This window comes from Engystomops pustulosus, chromosome 3 (assembly GCF_040894005.1).
Source record: "Engystomops pustulosus chromosome 3, aEngPut4.maternal, whole genome shotgun sequence".
In the NCBI taxonomy this organism is placed as follows: Eukaryota; Metazoa; Chordata; class Amphibia; order Anura; family Leptodactylidae; genus Engystomops; species Engystomops pustulosus.
Window position 1 is genome coordinate 57,826,160 of NC_092413.1, and position 21,469 is coordinate 57,847,628.

The 21,469-nt window shown below is 39.4% G+C and overlaps 1 protein-coding gene and 1 long non-coding RNA gene across 7 annotated transcripts in view; one reads left to right on the forward strand and one right to left on the reverse strand.

Annotated features, from left to right (window-relative positions):
• LOC140121378 (uncharacterized) overlaps positions 1-7,625 on the forward strand; it is a 28,277-nt gene extending 20,652 nt beyond the window's left edge. The window contains exon 4 of the long non-coding RNA XR_011854077.1: positions 7,465-7,625. This is a non-coding gene — a long non-coding RNA (uncharacterized lncRNA). The remainder of the gene's footprint in view (positions 1-7,464) is intronic.
• Positions 1-21,469, reverse strand: part of UTRN (utrophin) — a 457,412-nt gene that overhangs the window by 418,580 nt on the left and 17,363 nt on the right. Inside the window, exon 1 of one of the 6 annotated variants that reach the window (XM_072140862.1) lies at positions 346-456. The exons of the other annotated variants lie outside the window; for them this stretch is intronic. Within the exon in view, the coding sequence (XP_071996963.1) occupies positions 346-421 (76 nt within the window). The 5' untranslated portion in view covers positions 422-456. Of the gene's footprint in view, positions 1-345; positions 457-21,469 lie in introns of those variants that run through there. 6 annotated transcript variants of the gene reach the window in all.

Below are 21,469 nucleotides of genomic sequence, written 5' to 3' on the forward strand. Positions count from 1 at the left end.
ACACAAACCTCCAAAACAATTGCTCAACTGTAACAATGCTAAATAATTATATGTACATCATACATTATTCATACGCCACTGCGCAAAGATAAAGCCATACTGTACAGCATAAACAGGACATTGCTCATTCATCTCAACATAGAAACACAGGGCTTGTGGCTCCGCTTAGACTACCTGCTTTACTGTGACTCTATGATCAAATGGAGAAGTACAGACAATAGAGAGTGTTGGTACACAACATGTAAGTTATGTTTTTTAAAATCAATACCTGTATTACACATACCCCAGAAATTAGCATGAACATAGCTCATTTTACTGAGGATTCCATGGAAAGTGGAGCATTACCTGGCTTCATAGAGCAGGACCTGGACTTAAGCTTTGTTTTGAATGAAAAGATGGGCTGTTTCCACCTTGTCTGCATGGCGTATAGCTTCACATGGATGTTTAAAGCTCGACTGTATAACCAGTATTAGAGGAAACGGATACAAAGTCAGAGCAGGACTGTATTCTGGGCGGGTTCTGCATTTCCTATACTACATGCTAAGCTCAGAGAAACAAAACATTTCTCTAGAGGGTCAAAAAAGTAAAAACAACCCAAATAGACATTTACTGTGTGTGGGAACCAAATCAACCCTCTTATTATAATCTATGAACAACATTGTAGAAGCACAACAACGTCATAAATAAGCAGGCGTCTGTGCTTGCCAATGAAAACATAAGTTTCCTAGAGTCACATATGTATACTTAATATGATATCAGAGTGAGTCAACCGTTACTATAAATCTTTGTCTTGAGAAAAAAAAAGTTTGATAAACGAATAATAAAAGTAGATTTTCTATTGTTTATGAAAAACAGGAGTTAAATGGAGGAGCAATAGTGTCTTATTTGAACTAAACTAGACCATAAATAGAATGTAGAAGGCTATAAAACCCAAGTGTTAACTCTGATTCTCATAGACTGTAAGCTCTTGCGAGCAGGGCCCTCACCACTATTGTTCACCTAGTTAAATGTTGATTTTGCAAACACAGCCATGCACATCTGGTTGTCATGATTGTCGTGTTTTCTGTGTACACTGGTATTAAGGGTACTCGTATTCAATTTAAGTTGGGTGCGTATGCGCACTTGCTTGATGGCAGGCGCCTATACCATACTTACTATACTTCCACACATGGACTACCAGCGCATGTGCATCTCCCAGTTTCTTTGCCGGCTTCTGGTCCCGATCATGTGACCTTACACAAGATTTCAAGATTTACGCACATGCGCGAACTGCTCCTCCACATGCTTAATGAATGGCGTTTGTATCTGGCATGCAGGTAATTAACTCTTGAATGTGTTTCTGTGTGTGGGGTTCCTATATACATATACGGGACATGTTCTATTCTTTGACACATCTACCCCTGAGGACGTCACCATTATTGAGCAGAGCATAAACATTTTTTGTGTAGAAAACTTTATGGTTTTTTGCTTTATGGGTTAGGGGGTTTATACACAGAAATAGGAAGAGTTTTTTCAGGTTTATGGATAACCTACACTTTCAGCTTCATCTTCATCTACCATTCCAGTGCAAAATGGCTGCAGAAACCAGCTGATTAAGTACAGTCCAACTCCTCTGTTCTTATACCATTGGCCTATCCTTTGGGTAGGTCGTCAATATCATAAACATCGTTCCTAGTGCCTTAAAAGGGAATACACCAGGGACACTTACTCATAGGCGCCACGATTGTGGTAATCTTCTTAAATTTGTTATCCATTGCCTAAAATCAACTTTTAAAATAATGCTTATGAGCCTGAAGGGCTCTGGGGTTATAATCAGAGCCCCTCTTTACTTAAGCTTACACTATGCAAGGAGCACTTCCCCCTCCCACTGTGTGCCGAAACTTTCTCTGCCGCACTAAGATTACATCGACCAGATGGAGGGGGGAAGGGCTGATGGAACAGGGAGAAGGGAGAGTGCAAAAGCCAGTTAAGTTAGAGCATGGAGGGACTCTGGTAACCTTCATGTATAGTTGAGTGGTGTCAAGGAGTGAGATTAGGTAAATATTGACTTCAACATGTAATTAGACTTTTACTAATAAACCTAATAACAGGTTCCCATAGTCCTACTAACTCTTGCTCACATAATTTTTAGCTAAAAGATGCATAGTTCCTATCCAAAGAAAATTAACTTTTTAAACCTATATGCCACCCTTCAGGAGGAGCAGTAAGTCCCAAGGGCATGCATCATTCATGCAAGGCAGTATGTCTCTCTCAGTTTATGTCTTCAGGCATGTCCCTCATCCCCCTTCCCTTCTGTTGATTCAGCCTCTGATCAACACTGCTGAATGGAGGGGGGTAAGGGAAATTCCAGCAGACATAAACTAATTTGCTTGAATGAAAAACACACATCCTTTGGACCCACTGCTCTTTCTGGCATGGTGCCAGGAGGCTTCATTATCTGGTGATAGGAACTATGTATTTTTATCCAAAAACAACGTAAGCAAGAGTTCGTTTTGTGCTATGGGAGGTTTAATTTGTGAAAATCTTGTTACAGGTTACCTTCAAAAATCTTCCACTTAAAGTTTAGGTGACTAAAGCCCCATATCAACTTTTCAGCCCTTTCTATCCAAAGAGATTGACTTGCTTTATATAGTAAAAGAAGAGCTTTGAAAATGGCCTTGTAAACTAGAGGTTTCAAATCATCTATAATGTTTATTTCAAGCAGATTATTTTCTGAAGTCTATAATTAGAAGCATTAGAAGCTGGCAGCTGAAGAAATACAAGAAGAGCTTGAGACAAACTGTGGGAAAAGTTAGAGATAAACATAGTTCTACCCTAAAACATTACGGCAAGACACGGCTTAGATCCAATGGGTTCAACATAGTTGAAAAAGCTTTTCTGTCATTGGATTCCAAAAGCGTCACGCCACCCTGTGTCTTCATTCTAAGGTTTATAAAGCAGAACTGTAAGCTCAATTTGTCTCAAAAAGCTTTATTCCTATCACCAGTCTGATAATCTGTTTCTCTGGTCACTATCTGTCTGCTGCGTTCACCCTCTGTTTGGTTCACTATGGTGTTGACAGCACTAATCACATTTTGCACATACCACTGGCTCTATTATTGCCAAACAGCATCTGGCTAGATGCCTAGGCCCCTTATTATTCCACGTGTAGCCAAAAGAGAAATGTGGATCAACAGAGCGGTTACAGCTGCAACAAAGGGTAAAACAGAAATGCAATCATTACTTGCTTAGAAGTAGATGTAGACGGTCATTTAAGGGAACAGTAACCGTAGTATAAACAGAATAGAACCAACTTTGGTTAACAATGCAACAATGCAACAATATAGGTGCAGTTTTGTCTACTTCCATTATGGATGCAAATTTTCCAATCATCCAAATGGAAAAGATATCCATCTTTTATTAAGAGTACCTACAGTTCTGATGTTGCTGCATCCATGTGTTTTTACTGCGTTTTTTATGCAGAACAAAAAAAAAATGTATCTAAAAAAGATCTTTGTAGGAGAGGCTTTTTACATTGTACGGTCAGCTACAGAACATCCATGCTTATTTGCGCTACCGACTGTATTACCAGTCACCACACCTGGCTGGAGACTCAGGATGTAACCTTTAACATGAAGATTATGGCCCACATTTACTAAGGTCCTTGCACCATTTTTCTGTCGGACTTTGTACATTCTTTTAAGTGCAAACTGTTTGCACATATATTTAAGAAGTATCCAAGACACATGAGACGCACGCAAGACTATGTGGCGCATGCTGCACTATACCTCACGCAACACAAAATTCTGCACTAAAATGGGTGTTCCACTGCTCAGTCAGACCGTTACACATTTTAAGTGTAACTATAAAGTTATAATGATTTTACCAAATTATTATATGTGATTTCCCCTTTGAAAACAAACAGAATGATGTCTACTTTGTGCTGCTCGTCCGTTTCTTTCCAAAGTAATGGCATTTTCTGTTCTGAAAGGGTTTGACAAAAATCTTTCTCAGCAGAGGTGAAGTGGGTGGAGACTAATGTCTCCTTGTCTATGCCCTCAAGCTGATGCCAGTTAGCTTGCCCGCAGATCCCATATCATGTCTTGTGTTCTCTCTCAAAGTAATTTAGCATTAAATCCATTTTGTTTCCCACAAGTAAATCCACAGAACACTGTACATACAGGATGTATATGGTGACTAGCCTGGCAGCTTGCATCACATGGAGGAGAAGGGAACAGGTAATTAAGGAAACCAGTTACATGAAGTCTATGCCTGGGCTGTGTGAGCATTTACAGTTAATAGCTTCTCTGCACAGTCCACAAAGTGCTGATGACAATGTGGGTGAGGGAAGCAGGATAATATCTACCTATTAAGGTATTGATTCAGAACCAGAGCTTTATCAGTCCATAGTTAAAATGTATTACCTTTCAACGTTTGTCTTTTAACATTAAATTGAGAGTCTCAAAATCTGGGACAATGGTCCCAAACCAAAGAAATGAAATTTTGGGTCAGATTGACTTTGGAGAACACATTGAGCTATAAACTATGTGTCTCACAATATATATATAAACAGTCACTCACCACGTCAGACTGTGGGACCAAGTCCATACAGAAACGTATCTGACGGCCCGATGTTGGGCTCTCTAGTTAAAGTGTTGGCGCACGCGCACAGTCACCGTATGTGATGAAGAAATTAAAGTCCATGCGCATGCGCACTTTAACATTATCCTAGACGGACTCCGCATCTAAGTAGCAGCGCAGGCGCATCGCCATCTTCTAGCCGAAGAATTAAAGTCCATGCGCATGCGCATTCCAACATAAGTTATAGACGGACTCCGTACCAAAGTAGCAGCGCAGGCGCATTGCCACTTGCCGGTCGTCAAAGGAAAGGTAAAGTTGGCTCACATGCGCAGCGCACAAACAGCACGTAAAACTCCTAAGATCCAATTAGGATTTGTTTTTACGCTGACAGGTACTAACCATTGGACCAACATGTATACACCCAACCGAGAACCAATCGATGATCGGTCGGGTTGCTCTGACATCACAAACGGAGCCCATAAAGCTCCCTTCATTACTGCCAACACTCATATATAGCCCCGGCACCCCTGAGGACGCCAGTATCTGGCGAAACATGTCGGGGGGGCTTATATCTTCATTTTAGCTAGCAAAGACATGGTGTGTAGGGATCAGCTCATATGCTTTACAACTGTTAGATAGTGAGCGAGAGCCTAATGATCTAGGAATAGGGTGAACACAAGTGGTTACACTAGCGAGGATTAACTTGGAAGTTGTCCAAGAGTAGCGCAGTGTTGCATCAGTGGTCAGAGTTATAGCAACAAATGTTGCAGTCCGTATAGAAACAACATTGTATCGTGATACAAAAAAATCGATACTAACTCACTGGTGATATGTAGTGGCTCACCCTACATTGCATGGAAGTGACAAACCATCTTGCTCTAAGAGTATACACTCATAAACAATAATAGACCCCACACCATAGAATTGCTGAAATTTTAATCGTGTGCTTTTGAATAGGTTTAGACATAGGAAATAGATTTTTACCGTGTGATCGCATTAAAAGTTAAGTTTTAGACCAATGGGTCTCAGTGAGGTCCCCAGGGATCTTTTTTGTTAATAACGAATATTTGTGCATGGACCCAGTCATATAACACATCCACATTTTGATAATAATTAGGGAAACAGGATAAGGTGCAGGCAAAGACAGAAAAAGTTCTGTAGAATCACAGACTGGGATGGAGGGACTGACAGGGAAGATCTTGTACCTCACTATTTTGAGCAGCAGACATCTGTATCCACAGTCTTAAACACATCCAGCCCTGATTCATACAGAGAGAGCGCTGTGACCTCCTCTTCTGTGAGCAGAGAGCAGCTGCCCCTCCCTTTCCATGAAACTGTTCGATAAACAAACTATAGACTCACGGGGGTTATAAGCCCAAGCAGAGAAAGCAGCTCCTGCAGCAATGAGGTAATCTGAAGGGTAAAGCAAGGAAACTACTGGAAATAGGTAACAAAGATAATAGGCAAAGTTGTTTAACATCCCAATTGCTATCAATTAGTTAAAAAAAAAAAAAAAAAGTAACTCTTTAACATGAAAAATCTGACAGAAGTGTATTGCATTCCCCATGTTAAAAATGGTGCATTCGGTCAGAACAGTGCAGAGGAAGACAAATTCATGAAGAACATGCTCCACAAATCATGAATCTGACGCATCCTGCACACTACACAGGCAAACTGCACTTTGCACTGTTTTTAGTAAATGTGGGCCTATGTCTTCTGTGGTATAGTTACTTTCTATTTAAATGTAAAGAGTTGAAAAATGGGCTGACAATTTTGTCACAAGTTCTGTCCTTTTTGGCCTTGTGAACAAATAATATTATTGTCACAATGTCACTTCCAGCAGAAAGTATTGCTGCACTACAGGAATATTGGTTTAAACCATTATAATAAGGTGTAATTCTGTGGGAGTAATACATGTGTGAATTGTTTAGAAATGAAACAATCAACTCTTGCCACTCTGAAGCCTTCAATATTGAATATTTAACAATTAAAGATGTATTCTCATTTCAGCAAATTAATGTTGTTTGCATGATGAAAAATTATATGAAACGGCTGTCATTCTATAGAAAGCTGACATTGCTTTTTTTATAGGACTTGGAAAGGGGCTCATTATACAACTACATTTTTTAGACATTTTTGGGGGTCAAATACAAGTTTGAAAAATACACTTTGTGTAGACAGCCCCTATGAAGTCGTATATTTTCATAATATTAGAAACTACAGTATAAATAAACCCTGTGTAAAGTCTGAAGCTGCAGTCATATCTATCTCCTTACATGTACTTCAAGTCTCTACAAGAGAAAAGATAGTAACAAAAATAATGTAGAAGTGATCTTATATATCTACAACTGCTCAAATTCCAATGGGGTTCTTGGGAACCTCACTTCTTGTGATCAATGAGGTTCACAGTGACTGAACTCCAGGTGAACATTTCCATATGTGGGACAACATCTAAAATGGAAAAATAAAAGTTGTATATCGTGAAAAATTGGGGCCCATATTAAGGCTATGTTCATTTTAGCTCGGTTATTGGGACCAAAAAAAAAATAAAATCCATAAGCTCCCATTGACTTTAATTGTAATCATGTAACTCCTGTAAATCTGCCATGGTGGCTCATATTGAAGTCTCTAATTCAGATGTGAACTTAGAACAACTTCTATGTAAAACTATATTTCACCCGTGGACAAACTCTTTTGAGACGTCAAAAAAAAAAAGTAATAATTGGACACCTCAACTGTATAGGCTGAGCCAGAAAAGATTAAATGAATTACATTTACAAAACAATTAACAATAAAGATAGTTATAACAAGTGTGCACTTTTTCTGTGAAGTATGATCTTTTAGTGATTCAAATAAATGAAATAAATTTTGTCTAAAATTATTATCATTTTCGCTTAATTACAGTTCCTGAAGATGAATATAGTGACAGGCGCGCTGAGGTAACATACAAGTTACGGTAATTACTTGGTCTCAGAGACTTTAAATGACAATACCCTGGCCTCCATCTCTGAGAAATACAAGCCCAGAGGGTCAAGAGAATGTTTCTGCCGCCCTGCCTGATGTAATATCTAGTAATTATCTTTTGTTATATCTTCTCTCAGGTGAACAGAACTATCTGAGTGGACAGATGCGTTCACATTACTCTGGAGCATTTATATTGGCTTTTACATTGTGCAACATATAAATGTACTTTACAGGCAGACACCCCAGGAGGGTCTAGAGTTTCTCAAGCCTGGGGGGGACAATTCAATACATTTTGCCTCTTTTTTTATAGGAACAAAGAGAATCAAACAGACAATAGAGCAGTGGGGAGAGATGTCTTAGTAATGAGATGCAGGACAGAAATGGGTCAGTTACTTGTGCATTTCTGGCGCTGCATAAAAAGCATAATCAAAAAATACAGGATACAAAGATTTTCACGATCCTTAATGATCAGTTCCTGCATATAGCCAAAGGCATGAGCTACTTCATCATACAAATCTACAAAACAAATCAACTTTAGTATATTAAGTAAAATGTCCATTATCCGGCACCCGCTAGTTCAGAAGTTTTGATTTTTAGTGGAGAATTTAAAAATACCTATAGACAAAAGGAAGAAGACACAAAATAATTACAAATCTATTGTCAAGATTAAATCCCAATAATTCAGCGACACAGCCTATGGCCATCAAAATTCAAATCTGTACACTTCTACAACACTAAGAAGCCCTTATAAACTCTCATGCACACTAACATATTTTTCATATGTTTGCTGTTTTTGTGGCTAGCTCATGCTCCCATGTATTTTATGGGCTCATACACACAGCTGTGGTTTCCTCAGCCCTGTGAATGAGCCTCATAACCCTGAGAAAAAACGCAGACCAAGTCCTATTTTTGACTGTGCCCCTCACATAGTAGTATATTGAAATGTGAAAAATACAGGTGCAACAGAGGTGCAATCTGTGTGCCATCCATATTTGTGAATCAGTTACTAGGCAACAAAATTACATGACAGTCCAAGGGGTTAAACTCTGTGTTAAGTAGGTAGGCGGTGTTAAATTGATAGGTGCTTGTTGAAGGAAAATGAATGGACATTTCTTAGGGGTTCCTTGTGAGCACACAGTTACCCGCTCCAAGAATAATATTTATAGGGATCTTCAACAAAGTATGTCAGACAGCACCACCTATGGAAGGATCCAATACATTATTCCATGCTTGCATAAAATGCAGAAATTAAGATTTTTTTCTTTTACTAAGAATTGTTAAATATGGCCACTTTAAGCAACAAATTTTGACAAAAAAATCTAATTATTTAAACCAAACCCACAAATACTTACAGCAAAACTAATAAACACTACACATTAAAATGGATTAAGGAACTCCAAGGCACCATCAAAGGTCTTCTATTGCATGCAAACAGCATATTAACAAGACATCTCACTAGTGCTCACTAATGTACTTTTATGCAAAAGTCAAATATTAAAACCTCTTAACATTTACAAGACACCATAAACTGTGGACTAATTAGACAATGTCATTTCTGTGTGATGCTAATAGAGACTAAAAATAGACCCTTGTGTTTATTGCTTTGTTCTGCTCATAAAACATGAAGACTTGGTTCCAAGCACAGTGTCCTCTTTCATTAATAGATAGAGACCCAAAAACCGTCCTCCACAAGTTAACTTTACTCTCTCTTCCTACAGAGAACACCTGGGTGTTTCCACTGCTCACTGTACAATGAGAAGAGGATCTGGAATCTTCACTGACCTGAATTACAACATTGTATTGTTTTCATATTGGCAGAACATACCAACCAGTGTTATATTTTCTTCTGCTATGCAGAGTGTTTGCCAGGTTCTGATATAAACCTCTCAAATTTGGTTGGAGTTTAAATAAGCAAACTAATCTATATTAACAACTAAAAGGAAACTGCAGAACAGTATGTAGTTGGTACAGATTCTGACATTTCCAGAGTAACATATTGTAGGATCAAACAGGATAAAATTCCATACATACTTTGGCCCCAAATCTACCCCTGTAAGGAAAGCACATGACATCTGCATTCAAAAATCGCATGTCCATCTTCCAACATACAGACTTTTCAGCTGTTTCTGTAACTGTGACCACACATGCAGCCACCTAATGAATTCTGCACAGCAGTAAATAACCAGGTGAGATGGGGTCAGGGACCTCCCACTCTCAAACTGGGTGCAAGTCATAATAGTGGGACCAACATCGACCAGATATTTATGGAATATCGTATGGATACACTATAAATACATGTACATAGGATACATGCATATCATCGTAAACACATACATTGTAATTTAATTCCACTGAAACTCTGCAACATGAAATGTCATAAAAACATAGTAGATAGAAAGATTTTAATTGTTATGTAACTATTAAATACATAAAACTTGACCAACAAAATTGAATAACATTCAAAAGGAATGCCAAAATTTAGGAACAGAGAATTTTTGAGATGGACAGAAAACATCAGGTAATATCCTTTCAGAATCTTAGGCAGAGATAAGTAAACATTGATGTGGTGACTGTCAGGTTGTTCTCCAATTATGAAATTACTTCCTTGTAGGTTAAAGGACACCTGTCATCAGGTCTCTGCCACTAGTCCTGTCACTACTACCTGTTGGAGCAGCTCACAAGGATCCCATCCCAGCCTTTATCTAGTTATTTCATACTTTAATCATTGTAAAATCATCTATTCTTTATTATGTAAATGAGGCTGGTCACATGGTCAGAGGCAGTGATGTCACCCCTGTTCCCCCTCCCCTCTCCTCCCCCTGCTCATGTCTGTGTGTAATGTATAGTAAAGCATTGCTAGTGTGTGTGCTGCATCTGCTGACATGCTGCATCCTCCTAATATACAGGTGAGAGACACAGACATCAGCTACACATGAATCTGACATGTTCTGCTGTAACATGGCTGCCTGGAGCTGCTGTATATACACACACAGGCTGCAGGGGGCGCCAGCACCAGGAAGCACATCATTATACAGCCTCACATCATTACACAGGCTGTTAGTCATGCACTGGGGGTGTGGCTGTACCTCCCTCTCATGAATAGAGTGGACAGCTTGAATATGCTAATGCTTCATTGGACATTTCACAGGTCATTTGCATACAGCTTTAGGACCTCATTGCTTAGGTTTACAGGCATGTAGAGGGACAATGAAGGGATAGAGCCAATGCTCTCTAATGGCAGTTTATGAAAATATATTTAGTTTAGGGGGGTTATTTTGCATGACGGGTTCTCTTTAAAGTTTCAGTAGGCTTTACCACTCATTTCCAGTAACATATATTTTTTTTTTTAATTAAATTCTTTTTATTCAAAGTTTTTTCTTTACATTGTCAAACCATCATACAAAACATTGTGGAGAAAACAGCTTTTATCTGTACAGTGTTCATAAGGCTACACATACCATTTTTATATTACATTTATGGTCGACCATATTCCACAACTTATGTTCTTCATCGTGTTCCCTCCACTGGTTGAATCTTACCATCTATAACCCTATAGACCCCCCACCCCAATCCCCCCCCCCCCACCCCTACTCGGCAAAAAAAAAAAAAAAAGAATTTTTATTAATCTTATTGGCCTTGGGAGTCCTCCTCCTTATCACATAACCATCTTTTTTCCCATGCCCTCTCTTTCCTTGCTGCTTCATACTTTATTTTTTCCAATCTTTTTGTTCTATTCACTCTATTGTGCCATTCTTTAATGTCGGGGGTGCTAGATGATTTCCATCCGTAGATCAACATAGTTCTAGCAATCTGCAGTACGGTCAACAGCCATTGTATTTGGTATCTAGACCCCTTTATTTCTGCTGTATTGCCAAGCACCAAGACGTCTGGTGACCTTGGGATATCCAGTCCTGAGAATTTTACCACCTCTATGTAAATATCTTCCCAAAATTGCAAAATCCTCCGACAATTCCAGACCATATGTAGAAAGTCTGCGCTTATCTCCTGGCATCTGAGGCATCTCTCTTTCTGCTCTTTCTTAAAATAGTTTATCTGTTTTGGGGTGTAGTATAATCTATATATGATTTTAATCTGTATTAGTCTGTGGGATTCAGGACTAACCATACTGCCCACGTTCTGGAGTATACTTGCCCATTGAGTCTCTGATAGGGTGCCAATATTCTCTTCCCATTTTTTTTTACTACTGTGTATCATGCCGTCATAAAAACTGCTTGACAAATATCTATAAATTTTTTAGAGTGATTTTTTCTTCCCTTTTATGTTACCCAGAAATTCCGCTATATGGTGCTTTTCTACCTTTAAATATTGTCTTTCTCTTACCGTGTTCACCCTGTGGTGTAACTGTATGTATTGGAAATAGTGTTTCGCCTCTAGTTTATATGTGTCTTTCATCATATCAAAGGATATCAATCTGCCATTCAAAAACATATGTGCAATCTGATCAATCCCCCTGCCCTCCCAAAAGTTGCGCCCCTTAAAGTGCCTCATCTCTTTTAAATGGAGATTATTCCATAGTGGAGCCTGTGTAGTGCTATTGTTAATTTCAAAGTGCCTTTTAACCCAATCCCAAGTTCTCCTAAAGCACCTACAAATTGGTACCTGAGCTAATTCTATAGAATCCAGAACCCCAGAGTCCAAAAAAGTCAAGCCATTCTTAATATCTAAGTTAACCCTTTTGGCTATCGCATTAATAATTATATCGTCATTACCCCCTAATATATATTGTAAGATAGCAGAAACAAAGTATAGAAAAAAGTTGGGCAGGGCCCAGCCCCCCTTTCTTTTGTTGTAGTTTAAGTCTGACTCTCTTTCTTCCCCAAATGAGCTCGTTTAGAAGTCTTTCAATGATTTTAAAATATTTACTGCTAATCCAGATTGGAGTGGCTATAATGATATACAGTATTTGCGGCAGTAAGATCATTTTAATAAGCGCAAGCCTATCTACCTGGGATAATGGCAATTTCACCCATACATGTATTTTCTTCCTTATCTTCTGGATTAAGGGTATTAGGTTCTGATCGATATACGTTCCAGGGGTCCCAGACACTTTTATCCCTAGGTATTCTATTGTGTCCCCTCTATCCAGGACTATCAGCTCCCCACCCTTCCTGACTATAAAATCATCCACTGGAAGAAGACATGACTTGTTCCAGTTCACCTCTAACCCGGAGAGCTTACTATATTCTGCTATTGTTTCCATTACTTTTGGGACAGATTCCTCTGTTCTTTCAACAGTAAATAGTATGTCATCTGCATACAATAGCATTTTATCCTGTGTTCCGTTACACCCCCAGCCCAGGATCCCTGCGTTGCTTCTGCACCTGATTGCCAATGGTTCTAGGAATAATACAAATAGAACAGGGGAAACTGGGCAACCCTGTCGAGTTCCTCTTGAGATGTCAAATACCTCAGTCAGACATTGTCCAATTCTGATTCTGGCCTTTGGGTCTGCATACAGCAGCTGGATGTACTTCACAAACTGTGCCCCGAAACCGAATCCTCTCAGCACCTCCCAGAGGAAGGTCCACTCCACCCTGTCGAAAGCCTTAGCTGCGTCAATCGACAGGATGGAGCGGGTCCCCCCCCGGCCAAGCTGAATCCCCGCAAATATCCGCCTAATGTTATTGGAGGCATGTCTACCGGGAATAAATCCCGATTGGTCTATGTGTATGAGCTCACCCACAACCGATTTTAATCTAATTGCCAAAGCTTTTGCAAAAAGCTTGACATCGGTATTTATTAGGGATATAGGGCGATATGACTCCACCTCTGTTTCTATTTTGTTTTTCTTCGGGATTAGTGTGATTATGGCTTCCCTCATAGAGGCCGGTAAGCCTCCCTCCTTTAATGAAAAATTTAAGACCTCCAGGAGGATGGGTAAAAGTACCTTCCCCCCCCCCTACGGTATATCTCAAATGGTATCCCATCCGATCCCGGGGCGGTATTGCCTGCTATTGCACTAAGAGCTTCGTTAAGTTCCCTCTCCGTAATCTGTTCATCTAGTTTTCTTTTATCCAGTGTTGACAACTGTGGTAATTCAATCCCCTCTAAATATTCCTTTACATTATCTGCTCCCTGTGATATACTAGATGAGTATAGATCCGAAAAGAATTTAACAAATTCATTCCGTATCTCCATTCTATCACTTGTTATGCTCCCGGTGCTTGTCCTAATTATATTTATCCCTGGGTTGTGTTCTTGGCTTTGTACCACCTTTGCCAGCATCTTGCCGGGTTTGCCCCCTTCAAAATGTTTCTTATATCCTGCGAAAAAAACTGTGTGTTCTGCCTTTTCTATCAACATGTCCTCTAGTTCTTTATGGGCTATTTGCAATTTATCGTAGTTCTCACTGTTAGGCGTGATTCTAAACCTATCCTCACTTTTCTGAATATTCTCTTTGAGCTTTTCCTCCTGCTTACGTTTTGCTTTTTTTGCCCATTGCATTTTACTAAATAAGAACCCACGGATATGTGATTTCAATGAGTCCCAGACCAACCTTATGTCTGTGTCTTCCTTATTCTCAATCCAGAACCTCTTTATCTCTTCCATCAAATCCAGATCTATATCCAATATTGCTAACCAATGGGCATTAATTCTATATGGAATTGAATACTCCCCTATCACTTTCTTATTCCTAATGTCAAGCACTACCAAGTAATGATCCGAGATGCTATTTGGCTCATAAGCCATTTTTGCCACATATTCCATGCAAGTACTATTCCCTAGTGCAAGATCTATCCTAGACATCCCTTTATGTGATTTACTAAAGCAAGAATATGCTACTCTTTTGGGGTATTTCTGCCTCCATATATCTATAAGGCCCACTTCATCACATATTTTTTTTAATGGTGATCCTCCTTCTATTTTCCTAGTGGGATCCCTTGAAACTCTGTCAAGGTCCGGGTCCATTATGCAGTTGTAATCCCCGCAAGAGAATACAGGACAATTTGGGCAGTTTTCCAAAAAGAGAAATAGGTGTCTAATGACATCTGATGAGTATGGTGGAGGGATATATACAAAGGCCAGTACACACCTTAAACCTTCTAATATGCCATCAATAAAAACAAATCGGCCATACTCGTCCACTTTAGATTTTAGTACCTTAAGGTCGATTTTATGATGGATCAGTACGCTCACCCCCCTTGAGAGGTTACTGAAACACGAGTGAAATTGAGAGCCGCTCCATTTCCGTTTTACTCTCCAGACTGTATCCTGGGTCAAATGGGTTTCAAGTAAAACTATAATTGCTGGGAGATGCCTATTGATGCAATCAAAGATGGCAGTTCTTTTGATATGTTCCGACAGGCCCCTAACATTCCATATCACTAATTTGGTATTCATTCAACAAAAAAAAAAAAAAAAAAAAAAAGAAAGAACCCTTTTTGCCGAGTACCCTACCCCTCTATTTGACCCACTACTGTCTTTCATAGGCCTCTCCACTAAGACCTCACCCCTCCATTAATCCCCCTCGCCACCCTGCTACCACCTGGCCCTCCACCAAGAACACTTCAATAAGACCCACCACAACCGGTATCCTAATTTAATCTTAGTTTCTCATAGGCCTTTCAAGTCTAACCACTCCATTGCTTGTTCTGGAGAGTCAAAAAAGACAACTTTATCTTGATGAATCACTCTTAGCTTTGAAGGAAAAAGGAGAGAGTATCTTAGGTTCGCCTTCTGTAATCTCTTTTTCACGTCATAGAAACTCTTCCTTTTCACTTGTGTGGCCCTTGAATAGTCTGGAAATAACATCACCTTAGATTTCTCATAGAACACATCACCTTTCTCCCTTGCTTTCTTTAGTATTATGTCTCTGTCTTTAGACAGTAACACTTTAACTATCAGATGCCTAGGGCCCATTCCCGGTGGTGGTGGCTTTCCAGGTATTCTATGCGCTCTCTCTACGCAAAACACAGAAGATAAGTGTTCTTTCCCCGTTACCTCTTGTAACCATTTCTCCATACAGTCCACGGGGTTTCCCCCCCTCTGCCCCCTCCGGCAGGCCAACCACCCTTATATTGGCCCTGCGAGATCTATCTTCCATCTCGTCCAATTTTTTTTGCAGTGTGCCCTTCCCTTCCTTGAGGAGGTTGACCTCTTTTTTCAGGTTACTAACCTCTTTCCAGTAACATATTAAATGTCAAAATATATCTATATATCACACACACACACACATACACTATAAACTAAACTAAACTAAAGAGATCAGCCGCCAGTTTTTTTGTGGAGCAATAACATGAATCTCCCCTCCCCAGCAGTTTTTGGGCCTCTCTCACCTTTCAGGGCAGAGAGTGGACAGAAGTTTACTATAGCAAAAACCTGCCATTTCAGACCTGGTCTACAGGTCTAAACTGGCAGAGTTAGTGACCGTATTTACTAAGAGGCTGGAGAACTGGCGGGAGGGATTTAGAATGAATTCCCCCCAGAATGTTTTCATCTGTGAATTGTATATCTGTGAAGTCATTGCCCACAGTGAACAAACTGCATGCATGCCATTTTGGCAAAAATTCCCAGTGACATCGATATTAACAGTAGATGTGGAATGCATTAGAATGCTTAACCTGGCCCATAGACATAAAGATGCAAGTGCTTGAAAGCTTGCCAGGCTCTTGTTCCACTTGCCAACTAATTTGCATACCACAAAAATATTTCAGTATCCCAGTACAGAAATAAAGGTATGTTCGCTCACTTTTAGATATTTCCTACCAAACAATGGCTTGGAAGACCAAAATCTTCAAACACTTCACTTACCTATACTAATTCGATTTTTCTTAAAAACTTGTGTACTATGGCAGAATCCTGCTGTTAGTACTGATACCACATACACCCTATAACCCTTTTAGGGTCAGGAAGACACCACACAGCCAGTTGCTGCTGAATATTTCTATGCAGTAAGCGCTCACTTCTTTGCCCAGCTGGCGTCTATCCAAATCAAAATGTTTTTTTCTTAACAGATCAATTTACAACACGTCACATTTTACAAACTCTGTATACATTCACAAATGTCTTCATACTTATGCAACAGAGAAACCACATCTTCAGGTCGGATTAGAACACAGTTTATATACACTTACTGGATCTTGTAAAAGCACAGCGTACAGTATTAGTAAGTGGTTAACCAAAAGGGTGGAGGGTGCTATTTATGCCACTGGCCTGGTCTAATATGTGTTTAAAATTTGATTTACAGCAAAATTAACAGGTCGAGTCATGCCTGCCTTTACTTATAGTATTAACACATTCAGGTGTCACATACCCTCCTGAACAGCAACAATGAATGCAGCATTTACACATTTACAATGCAGCAATATTACAGGGGTAGCATCAAGTTGTCGATTTAACCCCTTTTCGCAAGCCCGACTTTGTGCTAGTGGAAGTTTTTGGAAGTTACACAGAACTCAATGGAGCACAGGAAACTGAAGTCCTTTGCACGACTGACTTCTATGGGACTTCCGTATTAGATTGGGAGAAACCCGGAAGCACCACTGGCATGGAGTGGATTGGGGGATAATTGTAGATTCATTAAAAACATAACAAATAAATTGCTCTTTTACCTGCTTTTTTCTGATTTATTTTCAGTGAAAATGGAGGCTCCCATGCCGGAGCTCTAGTAGCAGCGTTAAGTGTTAAGTCAGAGAAAACTCATGGTCATATGCAGAAATGGTCTGAGGCCGATTTATTGGGGTCTATGGAAAGTTTCCCTGGACATGAGTTGTAAAGAAAAAAAAGAAGGTTTTCTAAAAAAATCTCCAGGTCCATAAAATGCCAACACTAGCATATAATACTTTAATGGTATCTAGAATTAGGGATACAGTTTGCTACAGTCAATGTCACCACAATTGGTCTGTATGTGCTTCCGTTCCTTACTAAATCGACTAGAACATGGTTAATGTTCTACAAATATCTCTTAAATTTCAACCACTGGGTCATCAGCAATAACCTCAAAAGTTCATTGAAGCATTTGTGACTGTATTCAGTGTTCTCCATGTGAACCAAGTCTCCTAATTCAGAAACATGATGAGCACTCAATGAGTTGTATCTAGACAACCTATCCCACGGTAAAAATATCTAGATTAATAAACCACGAGACACCGTGGTCAGAGACTTTTTAAATAAAATGCCTTCTAGATCAGTGGTTCTCATATCCGTGGTATGCATACCCTATTGTATATCCCACACCCCCAGAGCATATGCCACAGCTAAAATATTAACAAATGCATCACTCCCAAAATCTCCAATATAACCCATAAAAGTCTTGCCCCAATCATGTCCATTTACAATAAACACTGCGGCCAGTAGTACATGTTACATAACGTTTAACTTACGCTACAAGTGTGCCAGCCTCAGGTGCACCTGTGTGGTTGCCAGCCACAGTGCTTCTATGAGCACACAGATTCTTAATACTGTTTGTGATCCACAGCTGCCCCCATATCTGTGTATGCAAGTCACAAGTGCACTACAAGAGTATGTGCCCACCATAGGTTTTCCGGATAAGGTAAAGGGATTTCTTACATGAGCTACTATTTGTATCCAGTTTAGACATGTGAAGAACACCATCAGCCCTCTTCCATGAACTCCATATTTTGACATCATGGTGTTATATGGTTTCATAGGAGCAATAATGATATGTTGTGTTATTCTTCTAGCATTATGGAGGTTCAGAATAAGACACTGAGTGTTCAAACGTTCAGAAACACTGATCTAGATGATGGCATCAGGGCAGGGAATCTCTATTTAGCCCCAAACTGTAAATGATCAGCTGTTTGCAAAAGAACATGAATTCCACCTATCATATCTGAAAGGTAAGGGTTTTCTAGCTACCGATACTTATTTCTCACCCCGATATGTCAATACAATTTAATGGTGGATATTTCAAGGGTTTTCCCATCGCCATAATCAAATTTAAACAAAGATGCTCAAGTTAAATGAAGTGATTATGCAGATAATGAGGGTCCGGTGATCGAATTTACGTCGTGTTTTCTGGCGTTTTCCGGGGATCACACAACTGGGACAGGGACTTAACAGGCGATTGTGTCGCATGAAATCGGATTTTGCCGCTGACTTTCATGCAACACAAATCAGGGGGAAGGGGGGATTTGCACTGTCGGGCGATCCAACTGATTTGGACAAATCGCGAGATTTAACTTGATTAATAATGCACTTTCGGGAGCTCCTTGGGACCGGGTAAGTAAATGTACCCCAATGCCTCGGTGGATGTCCATCAATCAGCCAAAGATGTCACTTTAGCACTGCTGACCTGAACTCTCTTTTAAGTATTCATTTAATGGGGCTCACCTGTATCTTTAGGCTGATCTAAAGAGAAGAACTGAAACATATGCCTGCTAGATAAATGGTAGGAATGGAATTAAAGAATCGTTCTGGTATGAATGCAAAACAATAAGAAAATCATGTTTTAGAGACAAAACCTTTCTCACTTTGGAAAACCAACCCTCTTTTTTATTTATTAAACCAGCACCCAAACCCTAAAACGTATATTTTATTTACTTTAATCCTGGATTGGTATAGATGTACCCATGTATATAACATTACTTCATAAAGTGATTAAATAAAAAGGCTGCCTGTACATGAACTGTTCCCCGTGTAATTGGACTTGTGTGCAGGTCAGACACCACAGACTAAACACATTGGACAAGGCAGGAGTCTTTGCTTCATAAAGAAATATGATGTAAGGACCCCCAGTTTTATGAACAAACTGCAGTGCCGACAATGTAAGATCTGTAACAAACAAGAGAAATTTAGACATTCACATATGGGAAAATGATAGAAATGTCTACAGACAGTTTAAGGATTGTTCAGTCTTAAAATGTTGCTTCAATTAAGCATTATTAGGATTCCATTGCTAAAATGTTATTACTTTCTTTTAACTAGCATGTAAGTAAGCAGCAAGGGTTTAAAAACCAAGGGTCACCAGCCACACTTTCAAGGACGGTTATTTTGTTCTCCAAGCATTGTCAGGCTGATCTGGTTGAACTGCCTCTGCACTCTGAGGGCCTCATGCAAAGACATTTTGGCTCGGAAACCATCCATTGAGAGAGAGAGAGAGAGAGAGAGAGAGAGAGAGAGAGAAACTACTGTGCTCATTGTATTAAGATCTGGAGAACTGCCAGTGCCACGTGTTAGAAGACTATACACTCTTCTAATGCAAAGTAACCTTAATAAGCAATCCATCGCAATAAGGAAAGTAAAAAAAACCAAATGTATGTAAATTTTTCACTAAAGAAAAAAAAATTATTTAATTTAAAATTACCAACTAGGATGTGTAAAGAAGAAATCCCTACGCCATCTCTTAAGATGCAATTTCATCTGATTCTGCTACGCCAACCACCTACGAGTTGGAAATTGGGCTTATAGAAATCGTAGTCACTAATGGCTGAGGTGGGAATAACCACTACAGACAATGGAAGATTACATAATCAAATGTGAGTTGCATCTTATAAACCAGATTAACCTACTATTGACCATCTATAGACACAATACAATTGATTGGTTAACTTTAGGGTATATGGCTACCTGAATACTTAAGGTTTAAATAGCATGGGCAACAGGCTACAAGATTGTGGTAGACTACGATCAGGATCTGTGCCTTCAAGTCATTTATATAGGGTTCAGGCCTCCTGCACATGTTTGCATGTCATGTGCCACAAACAATGGCCCAATGTAAGTTGCATGTAGCCTGTGCATCATCGGTGTTTGAGGTCAGATAACATTAGAAAGTGCTCAAGCCAATAGGAAAATCCCTGTTTTTTGCTTAGGGGCTTAGAAGACCACATCCATGTGTATGAGCCTATAGAAAGACATGGAGGACCCATACACATTTGCATGCAAGAGGCCTAAAGCAGTATACAGGTAGTCCCAGGGTTATGCACAAGAAAGGTTCCACAGGTTAGTTCTTAAGTTGAATTTGTATGTAAGTTGAAACTGTATATTTTAGAATTGTAGTTCCAGACAAAAAAACATTTTTTTGTTACAGCTGATCATTGCAGCAGGGGACTATAGTGACATCCAGAGACCTTCGCCAGAAGTCACTGTGGGCAGAGGGCTCTGTCTTTAACTAGGGGTCGTCTGTAAGTCGGGTGTCCTTAAGTAGGGGACCACCTGTATACTGTAATGTTTTCTTCTTTTTCAATTAGTCTATTTCTATTGCTGACAACCTGAGGCCTACCATTTCCATATTGAAATTACCACTTTGGCTGCATTGATCACCGGACTACAATCACTTGGCTCATCAGTGATCTGTTTATAAATGCCACGTGGATGGACTGTTTGTGGTCAGTAATTTGCTGAAGAGACACTGAGCTGGAAAGGGGCTTATCTATATGTTCATGTTACATTTACTGTTACTATTTTCAAATTCTGGAGAACCCTTTCTACTTAACCTGCTCCATTCGCATCTCGCTCTGTAAAAAGTGTGACCAGCTCTAAAGAATTATGCCTGTATTTAAGAGTGAAAATGATTCTCTAAATGTAGTTAACTGGAAACTTGACTGCAATAGAATTTTCACAACAAATACAAAACGTGTGAATCCACCCTTGTTGTATATAGAGATGTGGCCAAAAATAATTGATAACACAACCAAAGAGCCCAAGACTGAATATAGTTCCCATGAAAAACTGTAATAGATACATTACACTTGTGTGATGTGTTTAAATGCTGCATTTGCCTACAGTCAAAAGAACAAACAGTAAGCAAATATGCAAGCAAATACATGGAGTGTGGATTAAATATAGAGCTAGACTAGAACCATACCACAAGGCTTAAAGGGGTTGCAGCATATAAATTTCATTTTTTTGTACGATAAAACGTTATACAATTTTCCAATATACCTCCTGTATCAATTCCTCATGTAAGTATCACAGAGATCTGTGTGGTATAATGGAACTGTTACATGACCATGGACAGATTTCA